Consider the following 15,022-nt stretch of genomic DNA (forward strand, 5'->3'; position numbering starts at 1 on the left):
GGGACCAAGTTTATTTCTAGCAAGAGACATGAGACTGAATATATTCTTTGCCAAAACTTTCCAATCCTTAGACCCAGCTCTACTAAAAGAAAGAAAAACAAACAAACAAACAAACAGAAAGGAAGCAGCAATCAGCTACGAGCAATAATTAAACATTAGCTTGCTAGCTCTAGCACATGTAACCATGAAGAGTAACTGTGAGCCATATTGACTTTTTCTCCTGAAAAGAAAAATAGTAAAAAAATTAAGAAGAAAACTGTCCTATGACAGAGAATCTAGAAATTGGGTAAGAATGAACAGCTGTTTCATTTCATTACCTTTACCTTTTTCCAGCTTTATTTTTGGACAGTTAGTTGATCTAAAAAGCAATAGTTCTGTATCTGTCAGTTTTTGTTACAAATACATGCAGAGAGAGAGAGAGAGAGACAGACAGAAAGGCATTCAGTAACATGTATTTACCTTAGGTTCACAGGTATGCAGTTGGGCTGGGTTCAATTATCTCCATGTGTTACATTACAAGCCACAAGATAGAAGGAGCAACTGTGTGGAAGTTTTAACATATGCCCACAAATTCCTTGATACTCCACCTAACAAGAGGTAGAGTTTAAATTCCCTCCTCTTGAGTGTGGAGTGGAATTAGTGACTCACTGCAAGGTAATTGAATGTAGAAATGGCAGGAAAGAATGTATGTAGAAATGGCAGGAAAGACATATGGCTTCCTCCTCGGTTTCTCTTACATTGATATTTGGGGGAAAGTCAGAAACTATCTTGTAAGGACAGAAATCATCTTGTAAGAAAGCCTGTAGAGAGGCTCATGTGGTGAGAAATTGAGGCATTCTGCCAATACCTATATGAATGAGTCATCTTGAGAATAGACCCTTCAGTCCTGATCAAATCCAGGTGACTACTGACATGGTCAACATCTTGACTGCCTCCTCATGGAAGAGGTTGAACCAGAAGCTCCCAGTTAAGCATCTTCCAAATTCTTGACCCATAAAAACTATACAGAAAGCCTCAATTTCTTGCCACATGTCTTTTGGACAAACTCAACATTAATGGACAGAGAAGAATACTTTTCTATAGTAGGCCAAATAGTGGCCATCCAGATATAAAATTCTGATCTCTGGAAATGTATAAGGTAAAAGAGCCTGCAGATGTGATTGAATTAAGAATGTTGATGTGATAAGATTATTTTGGATTACACAAAAAGGAAGTGAGGTGAAGACGGAGGCAGAGACTGGAGCCACGAGGCCACAAGCCAAGGAACACACCAAAGAACGCTGGCAAACACCAGAAGATAGAAGAGGCAAACAGTGCATGCTCTCCCAGAACCTCTAGAAATGTGAGATAATAATTTTTTATTGTTTTGAGCCTCCAAGTTTTTGGTAATTTGTTACATCAGCCATATGGAATGAATACATCCTCTTATTTGGTGAGTTAGATGTCAAATATTGGCTGAACAATAATCTACTCTACTTTAGCATCCCTTCAAAAATAATCAGAAAAGTTAAAAGGAAACATTATGCACTCATACTATCAAAATAAATAAACAAATGAATTAACACAAAAATAGGCAAAAGGAAAATGAAGTATCTAGACCAAAGTTTAGTTATCCATGAAAGCAATGGAAAATATGAAGTCTTTAAGAAACCAAAGTAAAAAGAACTAAAAACAATACAGTATGAAAGAAAACAGAAAGAAACAAATGTTCTTTGGATTTAGGGGAAATATAGAGACCAAAATAAAAACCAGAAATGAATACTCCATTAAAACAGGCATACAAAAGACATGGTGGGCAAAACCATACAAAACGAAATTGTGTGTATGTGTGTGTGTGTGTGTGTGTGTGTGTGTATATATGTATATATACACACACACACACACACACACACAAGAAAAGTTCAATGGAAGATTCATTTTTATGTAATTAGTGTTTCTAAAGAAGAGACTTAAAATGTAATTAAAAAATTCAAAGATAGAAGAAAACTATGCTGAAATTAAAGACGATCTAATTCACAAATGTAAAGAACTTGAAAGAAAAGGAGTGGAGAAGTGGCCAGGATGACCAACTAGAAGTAGATAGGGTGAGTAGCTCTCACAAAGAGGAACAAAAGGGGAGAGTAAATACAGCACCTTCAGCTGAAACATCCAAGTACTCTCATTGGGATTAATCAAGGAAACAATTTGACCCATGGAGAACAGAGAAAAGGAAGGCAGGACGACAGCCCACCTGGGAGTGACACCCAGCCAGGTGAATTCCCCCTGCCTAGGGAAGCGGAGAGTGAACATGTGACCCTGGAAACCACATTCTTCCCACAGATCTTTGCCACCTTGAGTTAGGAGATCCCCTCCTGAACCCGCTCCACCAGTGGGCTTTCAGTCTAACACACAGAGATACCAGGAGTCTTGGCAGAGCAGCTGTTCAGGCACACATTGGAGCTTCCCAGCAAAAATAACTGCAGCTCTAGCAAAGCGGGACATTAGATCCCTGTGCATACCCTTAGGAAAGAGGCTGAATCCAGGGGGCCAAGCAATGATAGTCTGTGGGCCCCACTTCCATGGTGCCTCAAAGGATAAGACCCATTGGATTGGAATTCCAGCCAGCCACCTGCAGCAGTGTTGTGCCTACCTGGGACAGAGTTCTCAGGGAGAGGGACAAGCCACCATCTTCACTGTTTGAGTGAGTCACCTTTTTCAGCCTGAAGGCTTGGGAGAGTCCAAACCTATCAGGGGCAGAAGGGATCTCCCAGTACGGCACGACTGCTCTACCAACACATGACCAGGCTGCATCTAAGCAGGTCACTGAGTCATCCCTCCTTATTGGGCAGGACCTCCCAACCAGGGCCTCTAGCCATTCCTGCTGGTGTTCTCTGGCCTGCAGAGATTTGTAAACTCCCTGGGACAAGGTCTCAGAGGGAGGGGTGGGCTGGCCATCTCTGCTATTTGGGTCTGAGCCTGTCCAGCCTGCAGGCTTTGGAGAGCTCAAACCAACTAGCAATGAAGCAGTACCCCAGTACTGTACAGCTGCTCTACAAAAGCAGGGACAGACTGTTTCTTTAAGAGAGTCCCCAATCCTCTTTCTCCTGACTGGGCAAGATCTCCCAGCCAGGAACTCCAGTCACCTTCTGCAGGTGCGTTCCACCTGGCAACAGGTTCATACCTCCCTGGGCTGGAGCTTCTAGAGGAAGTGGTAGGCTAGCAACTGAGCTGTTTTGCAACCTTCACTGGTGATACTGTCAGCTTCTGGAAAATCCAAGGCAACTGGGGACTGGAGCAGACCCACAGCAAACCACAGCAGCCCTATGGAAAAATGACCAGATTGTGCCAAGAAAAAAAAAAAAGCTCTACGGAAAAGTGGCCAAACTGTTAAAAAAAAAATAAAAAAAAAAAACAAAAAAAAAAAAAAAAAAAACTCAATCTCAAAGACTGAAGGTAGATAAGCCCACAAAGATGAGAAGGAATCAGAGCAAGAATGCTGAAAATTCAAAAAGCCTAAGTGCCCTCTTTCTTGCAAGTGACCTCATTACCTCTCCAGCAAGAATTTGAAATAGCCAGTATAGAGAAAAACTTAATTCTTCTGATAGGGCTGAAAAACACACTGCAAGAATTTCATAATGCAATTACAAGTATTAATAGCAGAATAGACAAAAAGGAAGAAAGAATTTCAGAGCCTGAAGACTGGCTTTATGAAATATGACAGGCAGACAAGAATAGAGAAGAATGAAAAGGAATGAACAAAACCTCTGAGAAATATGGAATACCATATCACACCAGTCAGAATGGCTATTACTAAAATGTCAAAAAATAACATGCTGTCAAGGTTGCAACGAAAAGGGAATGCTTACACACTGTTGGTGGGAATGTAAATCAGTTAAGCCATTGTGGAAGATGGTGTGGCAATTTCTCAAAGACCTAAAGACAGACATACCATTCAACCCAGCAGTCCCATTACTGGGTATATACCCAAAGAAATAGAAATCATTCTGTTACAAAGACACATGCATGTGTATGTTCATTGCAGCACTATTCACAGTGGCAAAGGCATGGAACCAACCTAAATGCCCACCAATGATAGACTAGATAAAGAAAATGTGGTACATATACACCATGAAACACTATGCAGCCATAAAAAAGAATGAGATCAATGAGATCATGTCCTTTGCAGAGACATGGATGGAACTGGAGGCCATTATCCTTAGCAAAGAAATACAGGAACAGAAAACCAAATACCACATGTTCTCACTTATAAGTGGCAACTAAATGATGAGAATATATGGACACATACAGGGGAAAAATACATACTGGGGACCTTTTGGAGGATGGCGGGTAGGAGGAGGTAGAGGATCAAAAAACAACTAATGAGTACTAGGCTTAATACCTGGGTGATGAAATAATCTATACAATAAATCCCCATGACACAAGTTTACCTATGTAACAAGCCTGCACTTGTACCTCTGAACTTAAAATAAATGTTTAAAAATAGAGAAAGAAAAATACACTAAAAGCATGAAAAGAAATGAAAGCATAAAACTCACCGTAAAGTATAAAACTCAATGTAAAGATAAAATATAGTCAAATTCAGAGTGCTCTAATGAATTTGTATGTAATTGTATATAAGGAAATTTTAGTCTTAAAATCACTTTTCCTCTAGTATGAGAGTTAAAAGACAAAAGTATTAAAAATAGCTTCACCTAAAAAAAAAGAACTTCTACAATGTCATCTTTTATAGTAGAAAATACTATAATTCAGTCTGTATAATCTTGGCTTTTCTCTTTTGATTTTCCATATTCATAAAAATTTTGAAGAAATTTGTTTCTTATACGCATCTTGATATATATGACATGTGATTTGTTTCTTTTTTTTTTCCCCAAGACAGAGTTTTGCTCTGTCACCCAGGCTGGAGGGCAGTGGTGCAATTTCTGCTCCCTGCAACCTCTGCCTCCCAGGTTCAAGCAATTCTCCTGTCTCAGCCTCCCAAGTAGCTGGGATTACAGGCACGTGCCACCATGCCTGGATTTTTTTTTTTTTTTAACTAGAGATAAAGCTTCACCATGTTGGCCAGGCTGGTCTCTAACTCCTAACCTCGCAGTCTGCCTGCCTTGGCCTCCCAAAGTGCTGGGATTACAGGTATAAGCCACCACGTCCGGCCGTGATTTGTTTCTTATATGCATCTTGACATATGCGACGTGAATAAAAAACAATTATTGTGACTTTGGTTAAGTAATTATATTCTTTACTAAATAAAAAAATGGCCATCTAAGTTTCTTTCCAATACCATGTATCTATAATTCTTACTCTGAGCCATTCTTTTGGTATGGCATGAATGAAAAGAATTTTAGAAAGCAACAGTAATTGGCAGTCATATAGATCTATACTGGATGCATTAATAAAATATACTAATGTCAATGAATTAATAACTGTGACCTCTAAAGGAGTCAACCTTTTAATGGTATAGTAACATATTTACATTCTGTATCAAACATTAGGCAAACAAATCAACTGGTATAACATTATCTTTTTGTGGCTCTGCCACAAATAAGTTTTATTAATAACCTAGAACAGCAGCCTAACCACTATGGCTTTTTAAATATTCATGTGTCATGCAATTTGTTAAACTGTTGTAAGAAATTGGCACTCATTATGTGACATATAGTCTGATATGATATTTTGGTGAACTGGAAGATATCATATAGATTAACTGCACATTTTTCACCTTTTTTGAAGGATGACATGGCAAAAATTAAATACTCTATGTTTTATCAAAGAAAAAATTATGTATGATTTATGGTCCTTGGGGTAAGTGGAAGTCAACATGAAAATGACTTAATAGGCAAATATTAATTATCTACTACATTTTCAGGAATATGTAAAATGGCAATGTGAAGATAGTCATTGAAAATATATCTTTTACACTTGAGATGTTTGTATTCAGACATTTCTTGCAGATAAAACTGATAGCATATACATTTTAAAATCAGGGTAAACCCAGAGATCATTTCTGCTTTTCACAGGTGATAAGAGCAATGAATACTTTTCTGAGAGGCAGATGAGGATTCAAAGCCCATGACCAAATCCTGCCATTGCTCCACTTCTTATTATGTTTCTCTGGTGACATTATGTAGGCTAAGATTGTTTTCAGTCCTAGAAACTCTGATAGCATGGAATTGCTGGTTTGCTGGACAGAGCCAGTCCAACCCAGTGCATAAGAAAATCTAAAACCTTAGGGAGTTTTCCTAATATCAACTACATTACTGATTTAGGTAATTGCTACCTTCTTTTACTACATTCCTTAGAAATGAAAAAAAAAAAAAAAAACAAGAGTATGTACCAGTCGGCTTTCCCATTCCTATGTTTATAATACACACACATCCAATTACAATGTTTCCCAGGAAAATTCTACCTCAACTATCCCAGAAAATTGGATTGCTAAAAATGTGAATAAATTTCAACCTTCATTTGCGCTGTCAGTTTCAAAGTACTGTCTAATGCAGACAGGTTTTATGTTGCTTGCACATCCAAATTATTAGTTGTGACTGTTGAAAATAGTACGTTAATTATAAGCCTGCAGTCTCGGCTCAGCTGAAGAGAGTGTAAAAGACACAAGCAATATCACCTCTTGGTCTAGGAAGGGGTAAATGTCTTAGGTATGTTATATATTTGTGATTCTTTCTCTTATGTGTTGAGCTTTGTATGGATCCCTCCATTCTGATATAGATTTCTTTTCTTGTTGTTGATGGCAGGAAATTGGACTGAATAATCTCTTAAATACATCTCAACTTAATGATCTCACATTTTATAGTACTTTGTCTATATAGCACAATTTCTAAAGTAGGTACTTTTATTTCCCTACATGAGCCAGATTATCTTAGTGAATTCTGGGATTCAATTATAGGATCTGGGAGGGGCTCTAATATGGGAGGGTTTGTGTATACACTTATTTATCCTTCAACTATAGAAAACTATGCTTCATGCATAGTAAGCTAAGCCAGGCAAAAGTTATTTTCCGTAAAATGCACATATAAATACCAGATATTATAAGATTATTATTTTTATCATTACTAGATATTAGAAAAGTACTCAGTTTTAACCATATTATTTTATGTTATTTATTACAGGACAGCATGAAAGAAATTGGTAGCAATTGCCTGAATAATGAATTTAACTTTTTTAAAAGACATTTATGTGATGATAATAAGGTAATGATAATTATTTGGAGTTTGTAATTCAAGCTTGATTTTATAAAAGCTTATATTTTTTTGTGCCTCTGTTAGACAATTACATGAATACTATTAATATATGCAGTATGGCCACATAATTCCCATTGATTAAATCATACTATGGTCCTCTTTTATATTTTCATTTTACAAATAGCCCTGTGCTTATTAAATAACAATTTTCTTTTCTGTTTTACTATTCTATTTTTTACCTTGAAAATACTATAATTGTTGAATTCAAAGACACATCTGTCTCTTATTTCTAAATTTCTTGTGTTGTTGTTGTTGTTGTTTTTTTTTATTTTTGAGACAAAATCTCACTCTGTCACCAAGCTGAAGTGCAGTGGTGCAATCATGGTTCACTGCAACCTCTGCCTCCCAGGTTCAAACAATTCTCCTGCCTCAGCCTTCCGAGCAGCTTTGACTACAGGCATGTGCCACCACACTCACCTAATTTTTCTACTTTTTAGTAGAGACTGGGTTTCACCATGTTGACCAGGATGATCTGGATCTCCTGACCTCATGATCTGCCCACCTCAGCATCCCAAAGTGCTGGGATTACAGGTGTGAGCCACCGCACCCAGCCTCTAAATTTCTTATACAGAAAAATACTTGTTAATGTGATTGCTTGCACACATACAAATATAAGTCATTCGTATAATTTAGCTGGAAGCATCTTGAAGATGTTTCTTTCAATATTTGCTTATCATTAAATGATTATCACCTCTAGTTGGTATAATATTACACTTTGAAAAACCTAAAAAGTTTATGCCATTTCTCCCTACGGAAACTAGTGTGCTATTTGATAGTCTTTTTAAAATTCACAGTAGCTAAGTTAGCCTCATAAATTCTTTTTTTAGTCCTTAGCTTTCTTTTTTAGATTTAAAAATAAATTTTTAATTTCTTAATTTAAATATCTGAAAAACTTACATTTTAGGTGACTGTAGTCCTTTATTTTCCTATGATCAGCTATTCATCCATAGGTCAGAAGATGCAAGAAATACTAAGAAAAACCATACATACCTCTTATAATACATTGCTGCTTCCAGAAGCCTTCTCCTTTGGTTATTATGCTTAAAATCAAATGATCTTATAACATGTTCACCCACAAGCGATAAAACCACATAGGCATAATAGAGGAAAGAACTTTAAAAGTCAAGATAATCATTAAACCAAGTTCTATGCACTTCATGCTGTCACCTAGGAGCTAAACAGTTTTAGTTCTGTAACTTGTCAGTAACGTGATTAGCTGGAATAGAAAGCTGGGGTGGAGGTGGGGCATTACTCAGCAATACAGCTCAGGCTCTAGACTCCTTAAGAAAGCTTATAATTTCTTAATATTTTATTTGAACCACAGCCCTTCTGACTTTTTCCTATAATAGGAAGGTATGTTTTTATTCCGTGCTGCTCGCAAGTTGAGGCAATTTCTTAAAATGAATAGCACTGGTGATTTCGATCTCCACTTATTAAAAGTTTCACAAGGCACAACAGTACTGTTGAACTGCACCAGCAAGGTAAGCTAAGGACTATTTACTTTAAATAAAAATATAAACCACTCCTGTGCCAAGATACCACAATTCTCTGATGATCATATCCATTATCATAGAATCCTAAGTGCTTATTATCATCTAGATTTGAAGTATTTTTTACTCAATTCTAGAAGAGGAAAGACTCAGTTTGGAAATACCTATGTATCTCTTGGCTAGAGTGAAATGTTTGTGAAAGGGGAGTAACAAATAAATAAATAAATGCTTCATTGCCATAATAACTTCCAAGGATACTAGTGTGATATATTGGGTGGAGAATGGTAAATTTCTATCTCTAAAACATATTAATAGTTTTTATCCATATTTGTATACACTTATAAGAACTCCTAGTCAATAAAACAGAAAATCAAATGTATTTAACAAATATCTTTATATGCTTAAATTAGGCATATACATGTCCAACAACTTCCCTTTATTTAAATAATTTTGATACAAATAGGACTAATTTTTTCCTACTTTTCCACTAGTGGTTATGAACTAAAACAACAAAACCAAATATGGAAGACATTATCTAGAGACTAGACAGCAGCTTTCTTATCTACATATGCAGAAAAATATAGTGTCTACATTGTAGGATTTGAAAGGATTAAATGACATAACACATATAAAGTGCTTAATAATAAAAAGCTTTCAATGATTAATACAATGTTTTATTTTATTTTTATTATTCACCTCTTTATAGATTTTACCAACTGACACACAATATAAAAAGGTTATTTTATGGTTTTAAATGTTTTCCTAAATAAAATTTTTATGACTTAATAAGAATTTTGTTTTGTTTGAGCAGTAGTTTCCCATAGAAGGTAAAATGGTAAGATTATCTTTGAACCCTATTGACAGTGATAAAAATGTAGATTATCTATTGTATAACTTGGGCAACCTCATTTATCATTGCTTTATGTACTTGATGGAAGCCAGTGTCCTCTTGGTGTGCTGGATTTGCCAAGCTTATTTCCAATCTTGGGCCCTTACCTTTGTTCCTGAGAGGGCATTTCTACTTTTTTTCCTATAAATTAGGTCTATTTGGTTCTATGCCTTCAAGGCTTAGCTCAAGATTCATAAAGACTTCCTACTCTAGTCTACCATTCTTCATTCCTACTTACAGTGATTTCAAAGTACTGTCTAATGTAGATAGGTTTTATGTTGCTTGTACATCCAATTAATTAGTTGTGACTGTTGAAAACACTATGTTGATTATAAGCCTCCAGTCTCATCTCAACTGAAAAGAGTGTAAAACAGACAACTGATATCACCTCTTGGTCTAGGAAGGGGTAAAGGTCTTAGTATGTTAAATATTTGTGATTCTTTCTCTTATGTGTTGAGCTTTCTGTGGGTCATCATGTTCCAAAATTAACTAACTATAGAGAAATAAAATATGCAAATAATTTAAATTAAATTATATTACAACATTAATTAATTTGACACAAGTCACCTTTTTCTTGAAATAACAAGGCAAGGTATTAAAGCAGTCAGCTACATTAAATTTTCTTCATGAGACAGGGATGTTACAAGCTTTTTACTATTACTATTACCATTGTTTTATTTCGTTTTGTTTCTGATAAGTGTAGCTTAATAAAATGTATGGCCAGGATTTAACAATTTCTTGTTAACTTTATTTTTATATTAATTAAAATTTAAGTTTTATCTCTGCTAGTATACCCTACTATGTTAATTTTTCATACCTCACAGCAGTTAACACAGTGCTAGGCATATCTACAAAATTATGGATCCTGGGTATTCAGAAGATTGAACTCTCTTGCTTCTTCCTGACATTCCATTTCTAAATCATATTAATATTTTGCTGTCTTAACGATAAGAAATTTAAAGTAGAGTCTCAAATAGATTAGACAAGCTGAAGGTAATATGAAAATTAGCAATTACAAACAATTGGAGGATCAATGAGGAACTATTCAGTATTATAAATGTGACTTTGTTTTTAAGGTTAAAGAAAGAAAACCACCTGCCCTGGGTGAAGCCCAACCAACAAAGAGTTTGGTGAGAATAATTATATAATTTTACTTATGGTTCATCAGCTCTTTACTCACCTTAATTCTTAATTTTTCATTTTGAATTGTTTCTTTTTTATAGCTGGCTTTGAAATGATTTATTATAACATTGATAAAAGGAAAAGTGAGGTGCCCCTCAAAACTGGGAGTCTTTTAAATTGCATTTTATAAACCCATTATTTTAAAATACAAGCTGTTAGGGCAAAAATCAAAGCATAACTTTTTAAAAAGGCAGCAACATTAAAATATTGTAGCTAGCAGTAAAAGACATGAACAAATAATTTATATAGGAGAAAATAAAATAGATGACAAATACATGAAGAAAAATAATCACCCCTGTTACTTTGTAAAGAAATAAACATTAAACAATAAGGACCTATCTTATACCTCTTTTATTAGCGTAGATTGTACAGTATAGATAATATATAATAGTATACAAACACTATATATTTATATGTATACTACTAGATATTATTAGATAAATTATACAATAATATGAAAAATATTTATGAATGACTTAATAAGGCAGAATACTTAACTGAATCTGACTAAACTTTAATATGATATAGGCATTAATTAGGCTGAGGCATAGAAAAATGAGCATATCTCGTTCATAAAAGTGATGGCTTCTTTTCCATTTCCATTACTTGACCAATAGCTTTATGGCAACATGGAAATTCCTTACTCTTTTCAGAAAAGCAAAGTCAGTCTGTACACTCTGGGACTTAGGAAACTCTAGGGATTCCATACAAAGTGGAACATCTGAAATAAATACAGGAGCTAAAAGCAATATAAACACTCTGAAGACTTTTGACTAAGAGAATTTGGAAAGAAAGTTCAGAAAAGAAAGAAAACAACTGTATTCCCAGGCTTACAGGGGTAAAAACAAGATTCCCTATTTTTGTCTTTTCAGTGAATGCTTATTCTTGGTCTCTGAGGAAAAGTATGAAATGTTCACATCTATATATTTCAAATCTGCTTAGGCAAGATTTGAAATATATAGATGTGATATATATTTCACATTATGTATTTGCACTTAAAAATTTCAATTTGCACTTAACAAATTGTCTGGGACCCCTTATTGGAAAGAATATGAAAAGTTTGCCTTTATATTTCCCTTTGAGATCTGTCATTTAATGTTTGAAATGTATTCTTTAAAAAGTATGTGCTAGTGTTACTAAATGCATGACAAAAAGAGATATGAGTCTGTAGCCAAATTAAAAATAGGACAGAGAAACTCAAGATTCTGTCATTATGTTTACTTGACATATGACCTTAGCAGCTTATTTATGTTCCTTGCAGATTAGTTTCTTCATCTATGATATGAGTTTAAATCATCAAGTTCAAAAGATTATTAAGCAAATAAAATGAAGTATGTAAAACACTGAGCACAATACATAACTTAGAGAATACCCAATAACTTGTTATCTAAATTATCTAGTTACCCAATAACTAGTTATAATAACTAGTTATTATAGGTTTTATATTGCTTGCAATCCAATTACTTAGTATTGATTGTTGAAAGCACTATATTGATTTTAAGCCTCAAGTCTGGGCTCAACTGCAAATAGTGTAAAACAAACAACTGATATCACCTTTTGGTCTAGAAAGGGATAAAGGTCACTGGTATGCTTTATATTTCTGATTAACTAGTTGTTATCTAAGTGAAGAATTAATCTACCCTGCACTGTTCCCATTCTCACAGTTCAGAGGACTCAGAGAAATATTACTGAGTCTATGCAGAGCTACTCCTTTACATGTCTTTTCATGCCAGGTATCTCTTTCTTCCTATTTGTTGTACAGGTAGCTCTTTTTAAGATTCTCATTAGGTGCTAAAACCTAGCTTATGAGGCAGGCATCTGACATATTCTGGTGAAGGTTAATTGTTGGGGTAGAGCTTAGGGCACAAGCTCCATCTGTTATATATATATATCCCTATTAATTATCTTTGCCAAAATAATCTATTTTCAGAGTCAATTATTCTTTCCACTAAAAATACATTTTTCTACATTAAAGAAACTCAACTAAGTAATCTACAACTATAATGAAAGTTCAAACAGTATTATTATGTCCACTGTTAGTGTGAAAATGGCAGTCAGCTGATGTAGCTCTTTGGAGAATCCTAAATCTTTAATCTCCTTGAATTTAATCAACCTTAAATTTTCCAAGTTATCATAATGATAGTCAGAAATCATCATTTTTAAAATGTCACACGAGATTCTACCTTTTCATTGCACCAGTTTTCAATATAAAGTAATATGAAAATTTGAGTATTTTAAAATACATATTTTTGTAAAAATGTGAAGTTTAAACTTCTTAAAATCTATTCTCTAGGAAGAAAATAAATCTTTAAAGGAACAGAAAAAACTGAATGACTCATGTTTCCTAAAGAGACTACTACAAGAGATAAAAACTTGTTGGAATAAGATTTTGAGTGGCACTAAAGAACACTGAAAAATATGGAGTGACAATATAGAAACATGAACTTTAGTTGCATCCTCCAAGAATCTATCTGCTTGTGCAGTTTTTCAGAGTGGAATGCCTCCCAGAAGTTACTGAATGTATCCTGGTCAAAATGGATTATATCAATTGAGAAATACATCTTGTCTTACTAGAAGATGGATACAAACAATGGAAACTGAATGCTGCAGTCAACAAACTATTTCATATGTATGCGAACATACATCAATCAGTATAATTCTGTACTGATTTTTGTAAGACAATCCATGTAAGGTATCAGTTACAATAATACTTTTCAAACCTGTTTAAATATTTCAAGAGAAGGCATTAAATCTATGAAGTATTAAAGGTTTCAAAGACTCAAAATTGACATTGCTTTACTGTCAAAATAATTTTATGGTTCACTATGAATCTATTATACTGCATTAAGAGTGGAAATTGTCATCTTCTGTGCTGGAGATGTTTTAGGGTTAACAATGATATATGAATAATGCCCATGAGAATAAGAGAGTCATATACCTCAAGGAAGCAACAGCATAACAAATTCCAAGATATGTAAGAGAGATTTCAAGAGATGTAATTAATCATGAATGTGTAACACAGTGCCTTCAATAAATGGTATAGCAAATGTTTTGACATGAAAAAGCACAATTTCAAAAAAGAAACAAATAAATAAATTTACCTAATCTAAGGATGCTAAACTTTAGCACTGAGTTACTTTGTCATTTATATAGAATATAACTTGTCTAAATAAGTTGCAATTTGGGAGGTATATTTTTAAGATAATAATATATGTTTACCTTTTAATTAACAAAATATATGTATTTAATTTTGACACTATATCTGTATATAAAATATTTTCATACAGCATTACAAATTGCCTACTTTGGATAACATTTCTCCTTTGATAAAATAAATGACCTATGTATTAACACTGCCACATTCAGTTAATAAATCCCAACAGAATTTTTAAGATGAGATTTTTAATATTATGCTGCTATTTGATTTCCTGCTTTCATTGAATATATGACCTTTAGTAGCCTATTACCAAGAATCAACATGAGACTTTACCTTCAACAGATGCTGGAGAGGATGTGGAGAAACAGGAACACTCTTACACAGTTGGTGGGAGTGTAAATTAGTTCAACCATTGTGGAAGACAGTGTGGTGATTTCTTAAGGATCTAGAAATAGAAATTCCATTTGACCCAGCAATCCCACTACTGGGTATATACTCAAAGAACTATAAATCATTCTGCTATAAAGACACATGCACATGTATGTTCACTACAGCCCTGTGTACAATAGCAAAGACCTGTAACCAACCCAAATGCCCATCAATGATAGACTGGAAAAAGAAAATGTGGTACATATATACCATGGAATATTATGCAGCCATAAAAAACAATGAGTTCGAGTCCTTTGTAGGGACTTGGATGAATCTGGAAACCATCATTCTCAGCAAACTGACACAAGAACAGAAAGCCAAACACCATATGTTCTCACTCATAAGTGGGTGTTGAACAACGAGAACAACACGTGGACTTAGGGAGAGGAGCATCACACACTGGGGACAATTGCGAGGGGCAGAGGAGAGACATTGGGGGGTGGGGAGGGAGGGGAGGTTGGGAAGGGATAACATGGGGAGAAATGCCAGATATAGAATGTACCTAAAGTAAAATAAATAAATTAAAATAAATAAATAATTAAATAATTTTAAAAATGCAGCCAAAAAAAATTCTTTTTAGTCTTTCAAAAGAAACCTGTTTGGAAATGTCTGCAGTCTTCATTCACTG

General features: G+C 34.6%; 1 protein-coding gene across 1 annotated transcript in view; it reads left to right on the forward strand.

The window, feature by feature from the left end:
• The window catches only part of IL7 (interleukin 7), a 71,550-nt gene extending 57,391 nt beyond the window's left edge, over positions 1-14,159 (forward strand). The window contains exons 3-6 of the mRNA XM_017521880.2: positions 7,116-7,196; positions 8,597-8,728; positions 10,703-10,756; positions 13,102-14,159. Of these exons, the coding sequence (XP_017377369.1) occupies positions 7,116-7,196; positions 8,597-8,728; positions 10,703-10,756; positions 13,102-13,221 (387 nt within the window). The 3' untranslated portion in view covers positions 13,222-14,159. The remainder of the gene's footprint in view (positions 1-7,115; positions 7,197-8,596; positions 8,729-10,702; positions 10,757-13,101) is intronic.
• Positions 14,160-15,022: the final 863 nt, after the last annotated feature.

The sequence above is a fragment of the Cebus imitator genome, unplaced genomic scaffold, assembly GCF_001604975.1.
Source record: "Cebus imitator isolate Cc_AM_T3 unplaced genomic scaffold, Cebus_imitator-1.0 Scaffold22, whole genome shotgun sequence".
NCBI lineage: Eukaryota > Metazoa > Chordata > Mammalia > Primates > Cebidae > Cebus > Cebus imitator.